Raw genomic sequence first — 18,961 nt, 5'->3', positions numbered from 1 at the left:
GATGCCCTTGAAGAAGAATAAATACGCCTTTGGGCAGTCGGGGAGCAGAGGCCAAAGTGCCGGGAGCAGCCCTAGGCGTGCTGGGAAGGGATTTGATCTCTGTGCGTGTTCTATTCCGTTAATGTGTCCGTGATGGAGTCATGCCTTAGTGTAAAGATAGCGATTTAGTGTAATAATAACTTAGCTTTGAGTTGAACTGACATTTCTGGAAGGTAGTCCGTGTTTATCCTGTTCCTTTGGCGGTGTCCCCGGCACAGCTCTGCTGGCTTTGGTTCAGAGGTAGGGTGACCCTCCAAGAGCTTCCCCCGTGGCTCATTCTGAGTTCAGAAACTTGATGTCACCTGTTACCTCATGCTGTCTTTTGGGATGAGGGAGAGGTGCTGCAGTTGTTCGTCTGCTCTATTTGCTGCACTTCATAGTTCCATCATTATATACAAATAATACTCTTAAATGTTTCCTACGTAAGTGATCTTAGAGTGAGCCTCGGAGACTTTAGGTTTGTTTTTTTAAATTGAGTGATCAAAATACTTCCTTAAAGACTGCTGAAATCCACAGCGTGCTCGCTGATCTTGTGACTGGTTTATGAACAGTACTCTTCTTGTTTTCAGATTACTCCAAAGGTTTTGGTGGCAAGTATGGTATCGACAAGGACAAGGTGGATAAGAGCGCGGTCGGCTTTGAGTATCAAGGCAAAACCGAGAAGCACGAGTCCCAGAAAGGTGGCTTCAGCTTTACCTTATTGTCCAGCTAGCAGCTATTAACGTGATAGGTGATAACCAGAACAGAAATGGAAACACAGAACGTAACCGGGAACACCTAGGGTGGATGTCTCTTTCTGTTAAACATTGAACTGTAAAACAGAAAATCCAAAAACAGAGCCGTTAACTAAGAAATCCAGTCCTTAGACCTCTTTTAGCTTGAACACTGCAGTGGCGTGGCTTGTAGCAGGGGCCACGTGTCGCACGTCTGTGTAAGTGGTGAGACCCAATGGCGCGTCAGTGCTGTGACACTGCATGCTTCGCGGGTTCCTGTAGGGGGTCCCGTCAGTGTTAACCCATGGTGCGGAGATGGTAGATGAGGTTATTTTCCTGACACACTACGAGGCGGTCCTCTTAATGTCATCTGAAATTTCACCAAAGGTCAGGAAGAGAAAGGATGGTTTAGTGAATTGTGTATGTTGAACTTCACGGAAAACCTGCTTTCTCCCTGTTACGCAGGCTGCCCATTAATACTCGATTATGGCCTTTTATTGTCTACGCAGACTACGTGAAAGGCTTTGGAGGGAAGTTCGGTGTGCAGACAGACAGACAGGACAAGTGTGCCCTTGGCTGGGATCACCAGGAGAAGCTACATCTGCACGAATCCCAAAAAGGTACGTTCATGCTGGCTGCTCGCCCGCGAGGCCCTTCGAGAAGTTCATTTCTGTTTACAGGTCCACGTGTGCCTGGCCTCACAGTACTTGTGTCGCGGTGATGTCCTGTCTTCAGTGGGGGAGGCGTCCTCTGTCCCCACGGCTTTGGAAGGACCCCTCCGCCCGTAGTGATTCCCCCTTCCCCCTTGGGGGGGCTGCGGTTGGGCGGGGCAGGGCACCTGTGCTCGCCTGGGCCCTGAAGCCCCAGCCGCTGCAGCAGGGTTCCTGAGGGGCTGCTGCCTGCCGCTCCGGGCGGCCACAGGGGCGGCGCGGTGGTCCCAGCCCGAGAGGCGCCCCGTCCCTGGGAGCGTGGCCGCCGGGGCCCTGGGCTTGCAGCCAACGCGGTGGGGAGCGGGGCTGCCGCGTGGCTGTGGGGTGGGCCGTGTGTGTAACGTGTCTCTTTCTTCAAGTGAGCAGAGACGCGTGCTCTTGTCTGCAGCGTGGGCGGGGCCCTGCAGAGAGTCCCGGAGCACGGAGCGGCCTTTCCGAATCGGCTCAAATACAGTTGCTAACCTGCTTTCGGGCCTGGGCCGCGTGTTCAGACGTTGTCTGTCCTTTAACCTTTTGAGCCCTTTGTGACTATTGGTGAGACTGGGAGCTGGCTCTGTCGTCCCCGAGCTCGGCGCAGCCCTTGTTTCCTCCAGGCGACGTGTTTGAGTCTAACCAAACTTGTGTTTCCTTTCGGTTGTTTTCTCCACTGTCACCTGTGGATTTTCAGATTATAAGACTGGTTTCGGAGGCAGATTTGGTGTTCAGTCCGAGAGGCAGGACCCCTGTGCTGTGGGCTTTGATTACAAGGAGAGACTGGCCAAGCACGAGTCCCAGCAAGGCACAGTTGCTCCCCGGCTCCCCCCAGCCCCGCCCAGTGCCGCCACTTCTAGCACAGACTTCAGGGCTCAGCCTCCGAGTCACCCGCTGTCACCTGCAGGGGCCCCTGGGCACTTCCAGTGCTATGCCGGAGCGGAATTCACTCGCACCCTTTCTTCCCTGTTGACTTTTTTCTCTCCCGTAACCGCTGGGGTGTGTGTCTGGTCAAAGGTGGCGCGAGGTGCAGGTCACTCTAACTCCGTGACGCGCCTCGCTCCTGGGGTGGGCTGTCTCTGGTCTCCCGGCGGCCTTCCGCAGCAGTGCTTGCTGTTGCCGGGACTCCTGTGAGTGTCGCGTAGGCCGCCTCCCTGCCTCCGAGACCGGGAGAAACGTGTCTGGTTCAGCCCGATCACTGGCCTTGGACCAGGGGCGTGGGGCAGGCGTGTCCACGTGGTTTCTGTGTCTCATTTGTGGTGGTGTTTTTTTGGTTTTTGCTAGTTTTTTTGATGACACCATCTCTGTGTGACTCCTTCACACAGAACCAGACAGTACGTACGCAAAGCTGGAACTCGACAGGAGGTTTCTGGGTGCATATATTGGGAGTCCAGATGGCAAACGTGCTTTTGCTCAGAGCAGTTATCTAATGTCTGTCAAAATTCAGGCTTGATCATTAGAACCGGGACACACAGTTGGCAAAGAGTCGTGTCCTCATTTTACGGGGCTGAGTTTAGGCGCTCAGCCCCAGCGTTCAGGGAGAGAATCACCTCAGGCTGACCCGGCAGACCGCGTGTGCGTGGCGTTGATACTGCACGGCAGTGTGACTGTCACGTAGATCTGTGTTGCTGCAACATAAGTATTTGGCTGGTAGAGGTTCCGGGAAACTTTTTCTCTTTTAAAAAAGCAAGAGAAAAAAAATAAGTAAAACGAGAGAATCCCTGCACTTGAGCCTCTTTTTAGCACTCAGTAGAGCAGGAGCGCAGAGCAGAGACTGTGCTAGGAGGTGGCGCCCTGCCTGCCACCCGCACCCCTGTCCCCCGGGAGCATGCGGGGAGCATGCCACACCTCTTTCCTGCCTCTCACCTGCCTGCTGCCGAGCACCACGGGTAGAAGCCCAACTCGCAAGCAGAGGCTCATCGTTCCACGTTCTCGTTCTGTCGCTCTGGGTGCATTTTCTCGGGCTGTTTCTGGACCTGTTTGCATGCGCCTGCTGCCGGCAGCTGGCGGACCTCAGCCCGAGACTAAATGCCGTGCTGTCACGTTGCAGACTACTCCAGAGGCTTCGGTGGGAAGTACGGGGTGCAGAAGGACCGGATGGATAAGGTGAGTGCTTCACGTCCAGGGCTCGGGGTTGTCTGCTGAGAGGATCGGGCGTCTGACGCTCTGGGCGGGCAGATGGCTGTTCCCTGGGTGGTCTCTGGTCTCTGGTGGGCGCCTGGCGCGTGTTTGCAGAAGTGTGAACGTTTCCGGCAGGCGTGTCGTCACCGTGGCGGTGCCATTAGCTGGCACACGTGCCGGGCCTCGTCTCCTGTGTCACGGGTGTCCTCTCCTCGACCCCTCGAGGCCGCGCTGCGAGGCAGTTGCTGTCCCTGTCACGTATGGGGGGGCGGGGTCTCTGGTCAGGCAGGCGCAGCACTGGGCCGCCGTCGCGAACGCCTCCCAGACACGTGGCTGTGACCGTACTTGGCAGTGAACCCATCTGGAAACCGAGCTCTTTGGTCACGCTGGCCGCGTCGCGGGGCCTGCCGTCTTGGGGAAGGCGGATCCGGAAGGTGCGCGTCGCCGCAGGGGGTCCCCAGAGGCAGGGTGACACGGCCGCGCGGCTCCACGCTCTGCTCTCCCTGTGGTGCCCTAGTCCAGCTGGTCCCTCCTGCTTGGTTTCAGAGTCTCAGCGCGTCAGGTGGTTGGGTTTCTGGTCTAAATTCCAACCGCGTCAGAGGAGCAGACCCACGAGCCGCGTGGAGCGGTCCTCGCTGGGGACTGGGCGTGGTCTGTCTCCCGTCGGTTCAGCTGGACCGAGGTTGAGGCTGCCCTGCCCGGTCGGTAGTCTGGGCGCCAGGGCCGGTCCCTGTGGAGTTCCCCTTCCATCAGGCTCCCAGCTGACCCCTCGGGGGACCCCATCACGTGACCGCGTGTGGGCCCTGGGAGCGAGCGGCAGGGCACAGGGCTCTGGCCGCGGGGCCGGGAGTGTCCTGAGGGCGTGCGAGTCTGAGCTCGGCGCTGCGGATGGTGGGAGCTCGCCAGGGAGGACGAGGCCAGCGTGTGTGTGGACGTGGGGACGGGGACACCGAGGACCTGGCGGGCCTGCGGTCGGTGTTGTGGCAGATACAGGAGGTCTGAGAGAAGCCAGACGGGGCCCGCTGCAGGGGGGCAGGTGGTGAGTGGCTGGTCACGACCCACTTCAGGGAGCCCTGCGGACCCCCGGTGAGGTTTTGTGTTTCGTCAGATGGGTTCTGAGCGGCCCTGCAAGGGTTTGACAGGCAAATGACGTGAATAGGACGTGCATCAAGCAGCCTCCCTGCCCCGGGGTGGAGAGTGGATCGCGCGGGAAGCCGCAAGGCTGTGGCCCCGGTTAGGAGGCGGCTTCAGCGCCTTGATCGGGGTGCTTCTGGCTCGGCCTGGGGATGGCGGTGGAGGGAGAGAGATGCTTCCTTGAGGCAGCGTGGGTGCTGAAGCCCCTGCGCTTAAGGGGTGAGGGGGAGGGCCTCCCGGGTGGATGGTGGGGCTGTCTGCTGAGCTCAGGAACTTGGGGGAGGGGCAGGGCTGGGTGGGATGAGTTCCCTGTGGGCACGTCTGGTTGGGCTGCCAGGCGGCGCAGGTAGTTCGGATGGAGGGGGTAGGGGGGGTGCCTGCAGACGGAGGTGGAGTTGGGGAGCCTGCAGAGCGGCGAGGGGGCCATGGGCCACGCCTGTGGGATGGCAGTGGGCAGGCTGGTCTGAGGAGACTGGGCAGGGCACCTGGTGAGGTGCGGGGAGCCCACAGGGTCCACTGGTGCTGGTCTGAGGGTGGAGAGTTGTGAGGGGGGGAGGGGCCGTCTCTGCCCCGAGGCGCTGCTGGGGACATCCTGTCTGGGCGAGCCAGGTGGTGGCACTTGGCATCTGGCAGGGGTCTGGGCTGTGGGAGGGAGGGAGCCGTGCCAACCACGTTTGGGCCATGATCGGGGAGAACTGGGCACTGGTCAGCCGAGGGGATGGTTCTGGTTTAAGGTGGGAGGAGCCCAGGCCATAGACAGGGAGGTGCAGGGAGACCCTGGGGCGTGGCGGGGGTGCGCGGGGTGCCCCTGCGGCCAGCTAGTGGTCTGTGCTGTGCGCTTGGGAAGCCCGGTGCTTAGAAGGGTGAGGCACCTGCCCAGGTCTCAGCCTTGGCGGCAGCATGAGATCATCCCTGGGGATAGGCGGCGCAGGGACTCAGGTCTGACGTAGTCCCCGTGGGTGGTGGAAGCAAGTGTGAGGTTTCCGGCAGGTGAGCCGCAGGAGAGGCCGAGACCTTGAGTTGGTCAGGCTGGACGGTGGGGAGCGGGGAGCTGGGTCTAGGTGGAGGAGGGTGGCCAGCAGGAGAGGGGAAGGCTGTAGTCGGTGGGCGGGTCTTGGTGATGGGGGTGCAGTGTGGTGGGGACCCCGCAGCTGGAAACTAGAGGCTTGGGGTCGTGGTGTTTGCCAGAAGCCTGTGGGCGAAGGCAGAGAGGTGGCTCTGAGCATCGTGCTGGAGAGTTGGTCGGACGGGACGGGCAGCGGGTGTGCGGGAGCCACGGCCCGGAAGCTGGGGGGCGCTGACCCCTTCCCCGCCGAGGCCGCAGGGCAGGCAGGAGCCTTGTGGGAGAGCCGGTGGGGGCGGGGCCTTAGAGGTTGTTCTGGAAAGAGATGGGGAGGTTTGGGGAGCAGAGGAGGGGGGTGGTCTGGGCAGCCGAGCAGCTACCTCGGAGTTGGAGGAGGCAGGAGAAGGGGGCTTTGGCGGGAGGGTCGGGGCCGGCCCCCAGGCGTGCCGACCAGAGCCCATGGATCACTGCCGCCCTCGTGGAGCTGCCTGCACCTGAACTTGGTGCGGGCCGTGCGCACCTCCCAAAGCTGCTGCTCGCGGCCGGCCTCAGGGTCAGCCGGTCACAGGCTTCCTTCCACGCATCCTTTCTCACGGTTCCTGTGTCAAGAAGGCAGTGACCGTCCTGAGCCCCTGGCGTGTTTCCCTGGGAAGCGTTTGTGCCCAGCGGCCAGTGCTGCCCTGAGCTGTCAGTCCGCGCCGTGTCAGCCTTTACGTGGCCGGTTGTCGCTGTCCTTTTAGTCTCACAGAGTTGGGTCCCTACAGAACCAAACTAGAGTCGCGCTTACTGGGAGAGGTGGACGATCGGGGGGCCTTTGTACGTCCCAGGGTCCTCTCCCAGCGCAGCAGAGGCTTCTGGGCTCCCCTGCAAATTCTATCCGTGGCGAGAGCTTGGGAGGAACACGTGCTTGGTTTATGGTTGTGAAGTGGAGGCATGTGGTAGGGTTTTTGGTTTTTCTGCTTTTTTGAGCAATTTGCTCAAATTTGAGAGGAAGGTGCAGAGATTTCCCGTATACTCCCTACCTCCCCTCCCCCACCCAGTGGTCCATTTGTTACGATCTGTGAACCTGCATTGAGCCTACGTCGTAGGCACCCAGCGCTGAGGTCGGCTTTAGGGTTCTCTCCTGGGATGGTGCATTCTGCCGGTTTGCACAGGCGTGTAGTGACTCGTATCTACCACTGTCGATTCCTACACAGTAGTTTCACTGCCCTAAACATCCTGGCCCTGCCCATTCACCCCCCACTCCCCATAGGTGTGTTTCTTCTCTGACTGTGACCCGTATGGTCACCAGCCAACGTGTTATCAACACACTTTTCACTCCTCTGTTAATGTGCAGAACAGGTGGATATGAAATCTTTGGGCTCTCTGGTTGGTTCTTTGGGAAGACCTGGGGCAGGCCTTTGTGCAGGGAGAGGAAAGGAAGAAAGAAAAATACGTTCCTGATCTCCCCTTTCCTGTCTCGGTAGAACGCTTCCACCTTTGAGGACGTTGCCACGGTGGCCCCCACTTACCAGAAGACTGTCCCTGTCGAAGCAGGTAAGTCCTAGCAGACCCCCTGGCAGCACCGTGTTTTTTTCCCGGGAGAAATTCCACGCTGTGTGGTGTCCCCAGGACAGTGCTAAAGGGGGAGAGGAGCGTCGGCAGGAGCAGATGAAGCATTGACGGAGACCGTGGTTGATCTGTGTATTTTGGGGACAGCAGTTGATTACCCGTTTGAAGCTGTTCATTCCTGCAGAGGTTCAGAGGCACCTTTCAGACACGGGCGTTGCAGCTCTCTGGCGGCGGGGATCTGTTTTGGGGGGTGCTTCCCAAAGCAGAGCTAGGTTAACTGCACGTCCTCAAGGGCCCTGGGGGGTTCTGCGGAACCTGCCGCTGCCCCGGCCGTGGCATGTCTGAGCAGCATGTCACCGCGTCTGCATGAGTTCAGGCAGCCCTCTCCTTCCTCACTCACGGGCGAGGACCGGGCTGCTCGCAACCCGCCCTTCCGGCGCCTGCTGCGTGCGTGGGCCTCCTGCGGCCCTGGTGTCTGCCGGGGGCCGTTCAACATGGGCCAGCCTGGGGGGACGCCGTTTAGTTGGGGGGGTTATTACACGTGATAGAAGTGGTCAGTTAAACGCAGCAAGTGGAGACGACCATTTATTTCCTGTGGACGCCCTGTGGGCCAACAGTCCACACACTCTGGTCTCAGGACACTGGCAGAAATTGCTGAGGCCCCAAAGAACTTTTGTTTACATGGGTTATGTTTTCTGATCTTTACTGTGTTAGAATTAAAGTAGAGGCGAGAAGAATTTACCATTTTATTAATTCACTTAAACATTTAAAAGCAGTGAAACTATCACTTATTAGCATAATACTTTTTATGAAAAAAATAACTACATTTTCAAAACCAGAAAGTGCAGAAGAGTAGCATTTCTTTGCATTAAGGTATAGTTAGTTGATTTACAATATTAGTTTCAGATGTACAACCTAGTGATTCAGAAGTTTGAGAGATTATTCTCCGTTTACAGTTATTATACGATATTGGCTAGGTTCCAGGGTAGCGTTGTGTTACGTTTCTGTGGGATCTCCTCAGTGTTGGCCAGCTGAGCTCTCTTAGCTGCTTCTCACTCCTTCAGTCTCTCGTGACACGTTAGGGTGGTGAAGAAAATCTGGACTCCCAGATAAGCAGTGGGAAAAGGGAAGAGTATTCTACTGGCCGTTTCCGGTCATATTCTCTGTACCCCAGTCCAGCAGGCAGCTGTCCAGTGGTTTTCTTAAAGGTTGGTCTCTCTTGCGCAGCAAGACTTTGTGACATCGCGTCAGGGTCATTGGAGAGTATCGCTCACTGAGTCACGCTGATCTTCCACACCCTGGCAGCTTTCATTATACAGCGTCCCCCAGGTCACGTTCGGTGACGGTATCAACCTCGTCGCGGAGTCTCTGAGTAAAACCGGGAAATTGTCATACTCACGGCAGTGGACACGGATTTTCCAAAATTCTGATTTTGCTTGAAAGCTTGAGTTTTCCTACTGACAACAAATACTGTAGTTGTTTTTTGACAGGATAGGCTCAGCTCGTTCCTTTCGGAGAAGGGGTCTGGCACGTACCCAAACGGTGTAACCGTAGTTAGTCCATTCCGGGAAAATGATGTTCCAGGAAAAAATCAGTTCGGCCTGCATCTCAGATAGTTGCACGTGTTTTCCCTGGAGGCCCCACGGCACGTCCACAGGGGCAGTCGCAGTGGGCTCCGCCCTCCCATTTTGTCACACAAAATGTTAAAAGGGTTGAGATCTACTCACAATCAGTACTTTCTACTGTTTCATCAAGGGCATCCTTAGGGGGATTTTCTTTCCTTGTGAGTGTCTGGTGGTAAAGAAAACAGTGGTGTTCGGAATGTAAGAGCATTGCAGATGCAGGGCTATGCCGTCTTCCCGCTGTGGGTACAGCACACGCAACGGTGAAGGCCGTTCCTGGTGGGGGACTGAGCCGGCAGCCGAGGGGGCGCGTCGCCCTCAGCTGGGGTGCCTGCTTCCCAAGGGACAGGCCGCCCTGGCGCGGGCCCGGTCCGGGGGAGATGGTGGTGCCCTGAGTAAATCTCTCCTTTCTCTGCAGTGAGCAGCAAAACCAGTGACATCAGAGCGAATTTTGAAAACCTGGCGAGGGAAAAGGAGCACGAGGACAGGCGGCAGGCGGAGGCGGAGCGGGCGCAGAGGATGGCGAGGCAGCAGCGGGAACAGCAGGCGGCGCGCAGGCAGCTGGACGTGAGTGCGGGCGGCGCCCGGGCCCCCCTTGCGTGCGCGGGGCCGTGTGTCTGGCTCGTTCCTGCATCTGCTGCAGAAAGTGGTCAGTAGAAAGCGCTTTGAACTCGCGCCGAAGGCTGTGCTCTCAGGAACTTAGCCTTCAGCCACACAGGCGATCCAGTCTCTTGCCACCAGACACGAGACGGTCGATGTGCCCCGGCTCCAGCCGTGCTGCTCCAGTGCTGGGCGACTGCGGGCCTGTCCTCCCCCGTCAGGCTGGCGGCCCCCGTGCCCTTGGCCCAGCCCCCGTCCACACATCTCCCCCTCAGTCTGTTCCCACCCGTCACCCTCGGGAACGCGCTGTCCCCTCGGGTGGCAGGTTGAGGACACAGAAGGAATCCCCGTGAAGGAGGCCGTCTGCCGGCTCTGTAGCCCTTGCTTCTGGAGCTCGGGTCGGCAGGTGTTTCTGTGATACTTTACAAACTGTCTTTGCGCTGGAGAAGGTGCGAGCTGTGAGGGGTGAGCCGGAGAGTGTGGACTCGCTCCTTCCTAAAACTCTGTAGCTGGACTGACGTCTGATGGCCCGGGTCCCCCTCCGCCACCTACCAGCCGGGCGGCCTGACGCGGATCAGCGCACTGTCCCGCGGCCCACGTTCTTGCCCGTGAAACGGGTGTGGGGGCGCCATGACTCGGGTGGCTAGGAAGTGGAATCTGAAATAACGCGTGTGTCGTTTTGTAGATTGTAAAGCTCTATTTAAACCTAAGGACGTTTCCTCCTCAAATCAGTGGTTAGGGCTCTGAAGAGCCCGTCAAGGGTGAGTGGGCGGTTGAGGCAGTTAACATGCAACGGGGCAGGAAACGCTGGGCACTGGAGCCGGGAATTAAATAAGCCCTGATAACACGTTCTTATCACACGTGGTGAAGTTGGGATGATAGCAAACGTGTATAATTACCACATACCGTTCCTGAATTGTCAGAAACTTTAAAGCTGTCTCTCCTTTAAGTTTTTAGTTAGGCGCTTGTAAGTTTTTCTTTGTTGCAGACACACACGTGCACACTAGGAGGCATTTTTTCCGATAACTTGGTCTCGTTTTCACGTAACGCCTTCCTCGTTTTATGGTTTGGAATTGGACCCCTGCAGTCTGAAAGCTGCAGAAGGGCTGGAGGGCTTGAGAAGAAGGAGGCTCTCGGTCGCTGTTGTCCAGCCCCTCTGCCTTTGAGGTTCTCTCGCCGTCCCTTCCGCCGTGTTGTCCCTCGCTGTGTCCAGCCCCTGCCAGCCTCTCCCCGCCCGCCTGTCCCCCGAGTGGCTCCCATCGATGGGCACGGTACCGCTCGCACCAGAGCCCTCTGGGTTGTGAGGCGCTCTCCTGGGGCAGGACGCGGCCCGCACGCGTCCGAGCGCTCCCTGTGGCGGGTGGGGCGGCCACGGATGCTCGACCCGCACATTCTCGGGAGCGAGCGTGCCCCCGAGAAGGAACGTCTCTGTTCCCCGCCAGATTGGGGTGTGGCGGGGTGGAGGGGGGCCGTCACGGGTCCTCGTGCCACTGCGTGGTGGGCGGCAGGCCCGGCCTAGGCCTGGCCCCTTCGGGGAATCACGCTGCCTCAGGGATTTAACTCGTGGGCGAGCTGCCGGCGCCGTGAGGACTCGTGACCGTCCTGCTGGTGCGGGTCAGGCAAAGCCACACCGGGGTCCAGAGCCGCGTGGTCTCCGGAGGGGGTGGTTTCCAGTGGGCAGTGCCGCCGCCGGCTGTCAGGCAGCCTGGCAGAGCAGGCGGGGAGTGGGTGGGGATGGTGCGGCTCCTGCGTCTGCTGCCCCCGTCCTGTCCCTGGGCGAGCAACTTCCCTCCCCGGGCCGTCAGGTTCCTGATCGGTGGTGTGGAGAAGGTCCACCTCACAGGCGTCAGCACCGGTTTCCCGGGGCCGCGTGCCGTGGCTTAGGACGGCGCACGGTTACCGCCTCACAGGCTGGAGGCCGGAAGGCCTGGGAGGGGTGACGGGGCTGCTTCCTTCTGGAGGCTGCAGAGGGGAATCGCGTCCTTGCCTTTTTCAGCTTCTAGAGCCCCCCTCCCCTCCCCCCCCACCCCCGCCTTGGCTTGTGGCCCCTTCCAAGCTCTGCTTTGACTGTCTGTCTCCCGCTTGTAAGGACCGCTTGTAAGGACCTGTGATGACACTGGGCCCACCCGGGTAATCCAGGGTCACCTCCTGTCTCGGATCCTTACCATGGTCACGTCTGCAGCCTCTTGCCCTGTAAGGGCACACATTCACAGGACTTTGGGGGTTGGGATGTCAGCATCTGTCCACCGCTGTCCATCCTCTGGCCTCCCCAAGATTCACGTCCGTCCTACGTGCAAAATCCCTTCACTCCGTTAGAAGGTCCCCGGAGGTCTCAATCCGTTACAGCATCAGCTTGGAGCCCAGGTGACGGCGTGCGGATCAGGTGTGCGGGGGGCACTGCCGCCTCTGGCTGGTTCCGTCAGCCCTGGGGGCAGGACTGCGTGGGCCACCAGGGCCGTGTCTTGAGAGCAGACTTGACCGCATGACCTTGCCTGCAGAGCAGACGCTCCCTTGACGTCTCTGCGCCCTGCCTCTGCTCCGTGTTGCCGCTCCTTCCTCCGGCAGCAGCAGCAGTCGCGGGGAGGCCTGCCGACGTGCTGACTGCTGCTGTCTCTGCATTCCAGGAGCAAGCCCGGGCCCAGAAGCCCACGCCCCCCGCGTCGCCCACGCCCCAGCCGGCCCAGGAGAGGCTGCCTTCAAGCCCTGTCCGCGAGGTTGGTGCTTTTATCCGCTTTGCCCATGAGTCTCTGACGCCCTGGAGACGCCCTTCCCAGCTCAGCACCCCGTGGATGGGGTCCCGCCCTGTGCTGCTCGGTGCCCCGAGGGCAGCCCTCCTGAGCGCGGGGGGGGGCGGGGGGGGGCGCTCGCTGCCTCGGCTTACCCACCGGCCTTCTCACCCGCCCGCCGGCCCCGCTGTGCTCTCCTGAGTCAGCCTCCAAGGGTCAGCTGGTGCCCGGGTCTTTCCCTCACCCACTCCCTGCTGCCCTCGACCCGGACCACACCCCCTTCCAGGACCCTCGTCCCCGCCTGGCCGCCGCCCCACAGCCCTCCTCCCTTGGTCTCTCTCGAGCACCGTGTTCTCCGGAGGCTCTGTCCTTGGCCCTTCCTCCTCAGTCTTCAGTCCCCAGGACCTGCTCCTTTGACCCCTGTGTCACTGAGCCACCTGCCCCCCTGCCCACGGCCGGGTCTCCACAGGCTCTGCGGGCCCCCCTTCCAGAGCAGCTCGGCCCCTGCCGTCCACACCCACACCCGGCCCAGCCCGAGTCCCCTCTGTCCCGCTGTCCCTTTCACCTGGACGTCACCACTTAGAGCTCACTGAGTCACAGGGGACTGAAACTGGCTCAACTCGGCTGGGGCCTAAAGGGGCTGAGGGTGCGGGAGCACCGTGGGCGGGCCTGGGCCTCAGGGTGGTCCGTAGGCTCACCCCTCTGCCTGGCGGGTGTGGCAGGTATGGCGGGTGCGGTCTTAGAATCTGTAATCCCGTGCAAAGGGGGCCCCTGTGCATCCGCCCGTCGGGGCCCACTGCTGGGCCCGTCACTAGCGGTTGGTCCCTTAAGAAGGCTGGAATGACACGTTGTCCTGGGTGGGGCAGGGAGCCCTGCCCAACCACGTGACGGGTGGGGGGGCTGCTGCGGGAAGATAGGAGGTTAGGGCGTTGCTGGCGGCTGTGTGCAGTGACCTGCTCGGGGTGACCCCCTGACCACTGAGCGGCCTCGCGTGACCCTGCAGCACCGTCTGGCCCCTCACCCTCCGGTCTGTTCCCTTCACGTCCAGGGGCAATTGCCAGTAGGAGTCCGTCACCCCCTTGTTTAGCCCTGGAGTGGCGCCCGGTGCCCGGCCCAGGTGGAGCCCTGCCCTGTGGCCTCTGGAGGAGCGCTTCCGGCCTGCCGCACCCCTCTGTCACCCTCTGTGGGAAGCCGAGGCCTGACCACCGGCTCTCCTGGGGCTCTCCGTGGGCACCTTCCTTTTCTGACCCGCGAGGGTGCCCTCAGGTGGACCCTGGTCGGAAACGCTGGTTGAAGCCGCTGTCGGTGGTGGATGTTTGGGAACTGGGGTCGCGGCGCAGGTGGCTGTCAGCAGAGCGCTCTTGATGTCCTCTTGCGTGGGACTTGTTGGTCACTTCCTTGCCTCACCTCCACGGAGGGTTCGGTGAGGATGGAACCCGCCACCCGCAGGCTCAGCTGCCCTAGCCAGTGGGATGGGGTGATGCCGTGGAGCTGCCGGCAGAGGCCCGGGAGGGCTGGGACCCAAAGAGGAAACGGGCCAGACCTGCCCCAGGAAAGTGGGGCTCTCGCAGCTGGCAGGTCTTTGGTGACGGCAGGACTCAGGGTATCGGGGGTGTGAGGACGGGCTTGTGAAGGGGAGCCTGGCCCTCGGCACTGCGGGACCCATTAGGGCCCAGGCATCCGCGGGGTGTGAGCAGGTGACGCCTCCCCGTCCCTGTGTCTGTCTCGTCTCAGCCGGGGCCGAGAGTGGTCCGCGTGTCTCTCTTGGCCGTGTGGCCGTGACCCGGCACGGGCCACGGGAACTGTCTCCTCGACTCTCCGCAGGCCGCGGCTCCGTTCCAGGCCGAGCCGAGCCACACCGGTGAGCCTGAGCCGGTGTACAGCACGGAGGCCACCGAGTACCGGGAGGCCTATGACCCGGAGGCCGTCTACGAAAGCACGGAGGCCCCGGGCCACTACCAAGCAGGTACACGGGTCTCCTGCATTCCACCCCCTCTGCTTCTGTTCCCCTGCTGGCCGACCTGCCCCACCTCTGCCATGCTTGCGGGGCTCCTGTCCTGCTGCGGGCCCCAGACGCCAGGGGGCTTGGCCTGGCCTCCCGGGGGGTTCCAGGAGATCCTTGCTTGTACTGAGGGCGCTGAGAGGGGTGGGCTTGGAGGAAGGGGCTCTTGCTGCTGTTGTATCAGAGTAGAAGCTCGTGAGGTCTTCCAGGAAGCCAGAGTACGTTGAGGTCTCTGAAGAGGGAGATTTCTGCGCGCTCTGAACATCTTATGGATGGATGAACACTCAAAGTGGTCTTTGATTTCTAGAGATGAGGTTTCCTTTAATGTGTTTGGACAGATTTAACACAAGCCCGTTCTCCCACTTGGAGTGACATGAGAATCAGTATCAGAATCTACACCAGGGCAGGGCTCTCACCTTCCCTGAGCACAGCGCGAGGTGTGATCAGCCGTCTGCTGCTTGCATTCATTTGTTCATGATATGACCTTTCCTAAAAGTAGTGCTCAATCTTTAAAATGTAAAAAATGACACCCTGAGAACTGCCAGTGCCTCTATCGAGATCGTTACACGTGGATTCGCTCCTCGGAGCCGGTTCCTCCCCTTGGGAGCAGGAGCCCGACGGCCCACGGCGCACCCTCCCGATCCACGCTCGGCACCCCTGCAGCGTCCTCTCCTGACGGGCTCCTCCACCCGGACCTGAGGAAGGGGCGTCTGACGGGAGTGAGAGTGAGCTCTGCTTCCCTCTCAGACCCTGTTCTGGTTTATTCTAGAGGAGGGTACCTACGGTGAATATGAGAACGATCTTGGAATCACAGCCATCGCCCTCTACGACTACCAGGCTGGTGAGACACCGCCCCGAGGGCTGGAAATGGTGGTGGCGGGGCTTCCAGTCGTTCGTCTCTTCAAAGTCTGACTCTCAGAGCGTTATTTACGATTTTTAAAAAGAATTTATTTTGGAACAATTTCAAGGTTATAGAAAAGTTGCAGATACAGTCCAAGGAATTCCTGTATCTCCCTCAGCCACACTTCATCTGCTCTGGGTTAGGGTTTTGTTCGAAGGGCTCTGCCCTGTCTCTGTGTGCGCCCCTGTGCGTGCAAAGCCCCCTTCACAGAGTAGGGGAGACAGTGAACCCTCCACCCCCAGGACCCTGCCCCCCCCAGAACCCTGCACCCCCATGGAGCCTCAGTGGGAGACCGCCAGCTCGAGGGACTGCTGGAGGCTTTTCCTCTGGTGGCTGAGCAGGGAACGCCGAGTGTGACCGCTGCCCTCTCTCTGTGCCCTCCTCCCTAGCGGGCGATGATGAGATCTCCTTCGACCCCGACGACATCATCACCAACATCGAGATGATTGACGATGGCTGGTGGCGCGGGCTGTGCAAGGGCAGGTATGGGCTCTTCCCCGCCAACTACGTGGAGCTGCGGCAGTAGGTAGCTGGCCACGCCCTCGCCGTCTGTGGCCACGCCCGCCTTCCGGTGTTTTCTTCAGGGTGCCGAGGGGAGTGTGCACTGCTTTTATATTTAATACTTTGCTGATGCTTTTGAAAATGTTTACGCCACAGAACTTGCTAATATATTGTAATCATGCTCCTTGGAGGACTCGGTGATTGTTTTTATGCATTTAAGTTGTTTTTTTTTTTTTTTTTTTTTTGCCAAATCAACTGTTGCCTGGAGCCACTTCGGGGACCTTTGGTCCTGAGTGCGTGTTGTCCCTGCCCGCCTCTCGCCCTCCACTCCAACGAGGTGGGGGCAGGAGTCCCTGCCCAGGGTTTTGGAGGAAGAGGGAGGGCCTGATAGGAAGTTAGAATTGTGGGGCAGTCGCTAGAAAGTACGGGAGCTGTCGGCTCGGTCGGAAAAGCCCCTTGCGCTGTGAAATCCCACAGTCTTTGCTGGGTTTCAGCAAAGACCCCCCCTTTCTCCGCGGCTCCCTCCTCTTGTCCTCGTTCTCTCGCCTCCCCTCGACGCCCGGCCTCCAGGAGGGCTGCTGGGCCCCTGCTCCCGCCCCCGCTTCAGTGTCACCAGTCCCTTAAAGACTGTCCTCCCGCTGTCCCCAGCCCCGGGCAGCTGGCCTGTGTCCGCCCTGTGGGGAGACAGCCGCTGCTGGGGGAAGGCAGGTCCCTTCCCCATGGTGAACCGCAGAAATGCTTCCCATCAAGGAGGAGGCCGTGCTCTTTTTGCCAAAATATCATGTTAAGTGACAGCAAAATCTGATGGACTGACTGGCTGAGAACAAGAGGGAGTGCTGTGGCCCGAGACGCTGCCATGGCTGCTGCGGGGAGCCCTTCCCCCGGGAGGGACCGCGAGGCCCACCCGGCTCCCGCACGTGGCCGCGGCAGTGTCCTCCCGGGGGCCACGTGGAAATGTCTCTGGTGTCGGGATGCCAGTGACCAAGAGGCACACGTTTTCTTTCCTGAAGTGCATTTGCTTTACCACGATTAGGTCGGGTTTTATATGCAATTCTTGTATCTGAATTTCTGTAGCACACCTCATAGGTATGATTTTTTTAAATTAAACATTCAAAATAAACTTTTTTTGATCCACTTGCTGCTGATTCACTTCATTCTACAGTGGGGGACGGCCTTGCTGTCACCACCCGGCGAGGTAAAGCCTTGTATTTCTCAGCTCTGGGCCAACCAGCTTCCCTTTTGAAGAAGCACGCTCCTTAAAAGGTAGTTTTTAGGAGATGAAATGTTTTAACTCTCGAAATTTGTGCAAGGATCCCAAGCAAGACGGAAAATGCTGTGTTTAAAACTCATTTCTGAATTACGGTTTTCAAAATACATCGCCCGGTGATTGCAGTGTAGCCAAAGGTATCATTTTCCTCTGGGGCGCAGCAGTCCGTGTCCAGGAGACAGTGGTGCTGAGCGGAGGAAGGGCAGGCTTGGGTGGTGGGGGGAGAGGGGTTGCAGCCTCCAGGTCAGCCGAGAAGCCCCGGAGGTCGTGGGCGGCAGCAGCGAAGCGTCAGGACTGACACGTCCAGGCCGCCCCGCTCAGTGGTGGTCCGCTCCCAGTTGTGCAGGTTCCTGCTTTGGAGCCTCCGACGGCGAGGGGTGGGGTGTGCTGCGTGCTAACCCGGCTCCCTGGTTTCCAGGGCGGTAGGCAGGGCTCCCCTTGCAGGCGGCTCGTCTGGCGGAACGAGAGCTTCAAAGCTTCTGGAAGATGTGCTCTCCCCAGCCCCCTCTTGAGGACCTTGGCCTGGTGGGCTGCCTAGACCCTCAGGCAGGTGAGGTGGTGACCTTTTGTTTTCAAGCTAAGGCTGGAGGACTGTTACAGTGGCGCTCTCTGAAAATTCAGGAATTTGGAAGTCGGCCCTGGCTACCCCCCATCGTGTTCCTGACTCCCCGGGTCTGGTGGGAGCTGACCTGGGTCACCTGGGAGCTGGGAGCCTGAGTTCCTGGGCTCATTTCTTTCCCACCAGACCCCCCTGTGGAACCTTCTCGTGGTGCTGAGTTGCCCCATTGAGCCCCTTCAAGCCTGGAGGTAGCACCATTGCCCCCTGGGCCAGCTTTGCTCACGGGACCCAAGCCTGAGAGGCCCCTCCCCCCACGGCAATGTGTGGGGTCGGATGGGAGGCCCCAGTGCTGGGAGTCGGGCCGCCCTGCCTGCAGCCGCCTGCGGGGGACGCTGTTCCTGAAGAAACGGGGCAGGGAGGTTTCCCCACGATGGGGTGAGGGCAGAACGTGACAAAGGCAGGGGCAGGAAGGCCCCGCTGGCCCAGCGTCTGCCCAGCCTGTCTCCGCCTGTGACCACCTCTTGGCCGTGTCCGTGTGACGTGTCTGTGTGTGTCCTGCTGACTGCAGAGCCTGGCGGGCAGGTGGGGCCTCTCGGGAAAGGAAGGCCTGTTCTGATGCCTGTTCTGATGCGCCCTGGACGTGCCGCGTGGGGCATGCACCTGCTTGACTTTACGCTCTGATTTCTTCATCTGAAAAAGGGATTAAAAACAATGTCTTCTTTCCTCCCAGACAGGGGCTTCAGGGCTCATTCTCCATGCTTGAATTTGGAGTGTTTTGCCAGGATACACCTTCAGAATCTGATGGGTAGAGTGTATGCATCTTACCAGTAAGACATAACAATACGTTTTAGGAATTTGTTTTTCCTGAAACATTAGGAGACCCTAATCTTATCCTCTCAGACCCAGGTTTTAAATTCTGTTGTGTTTTTTTTTTTTTCTCCCAATATCCCTTTGGATATTTCTTCTGACCTGTCTGTTCTACCCTGGGAAGACAAACTCTGCATCTGTGATTGTGAAAATGACAAATGGAAGGGAACGTAGCAAATAGAAATAGGTTGGCTGAGAAGCTTCCTTTTTCCTGCCCACAATCAGAGTTATAATATTGCTTCTTCAGTGATGTTCAGAACCATCTGAAACAGTTCAGTTGTCATTTGTGAGCTGTAGAGATTTCCCACTAACATCTGCCGTCTCTAGATTAATGTCAGTGTTTTCTCTGTTGATTAAACCTCCTATTAGAAACGGAAACACCGGGCTTCCCTGGTGGCACAGTGGTTAAGAATCCGCCTGCCAATGCAGGGGACACGGGTTTGAGCCCTGGTCTGGGAAGATCCCACATGCCGCGGAGCAGCTAAGCCCGCGTGCCACAACTACTGAGCCTGCGTGCCACAACTACTGAAGCCTGCAGGCCTAGAGCCCGTGCTCCAAGAGAAGCCACCGCAATGAGAAGCCCGCGCACCGCAACAAAGTGTAAACCCCGCTCAC

General features: G+C 59.2%; 1 protein-coding gene across 10 annotated transcripts in view; it reads left to right on the top strand.

Moving 5' to 3' along the window:
- Positions 1-16,787, top strand: part of CTTN (cortactin) — a 33,250-nt gene extending 16,463 nt beyond the window's left edge. For 8 of the 10 annotated variants that reach the window (XM_060158264.1, XM_060158274.1, XM_060158272.1 and 5 more), the window contains 10 exons: positions 609-719; positions 1,262-1,372; positions 2,130-2,240; positions 3,483-3,538; positions 7,217-7,286; positions 9,342-9,490; positions 12,148-12,237; positions 14,074-14,215; positions 15,021-15,092; positions 15,542-16,787. In XM_060158264.1, coding sequence (XP_060014247.1) covers positions 609-719; positions 1,262-1,372; positions 2,130-2,240; positions 3,483-3,538; positions 7,217-7,286; positions 9,342-9,490; positions 12,148-12,237; positions 14,074-14,215; positions 15,021-15,092; positions 15,542-15,678 — 1,049 coding nt within the window. In that variant the 3' untranslated portion in view covers positions 15,679-16,787. The remainder of the gene's footprint in view (positions 1-608; positions 720-1,261; positions 1,373-2,129; positions 2,241-3,482; positions 3,539-7,216; positions 7,287-9,341; positions 9,491-12,147; positions 12,238-14,073; positions 14,216-15,020; positions 15,093-15,541) is intronic. The other 2 variants (XM_060158265.1, XM_060158267.1) reach the window with 2 other exon arrangements.
- Positions 16,788-18,961: the final 2,174 nt, after the last annotated feature.

The sequence above is a fragment of the Lagenorhynchus albirostris genome, chromosome 9, assembly GCF_949774975.1.
Source record: "Lagenorhynchus albirostris chromosome 9, mLagAlb1.1, whole genome shotgun sequence".
Classification (NCBI taxonomy): domain Eukaryota; kingdom Metazoa; phylum Chordata; class Mammalia; order Artiodactyla; family Delphinidae; genus Lagenorhynchus; species Lagenorhynchus albirostris.
This window is presented reverse-complemented; position numbering and strand designations above follow the sequence as displayed.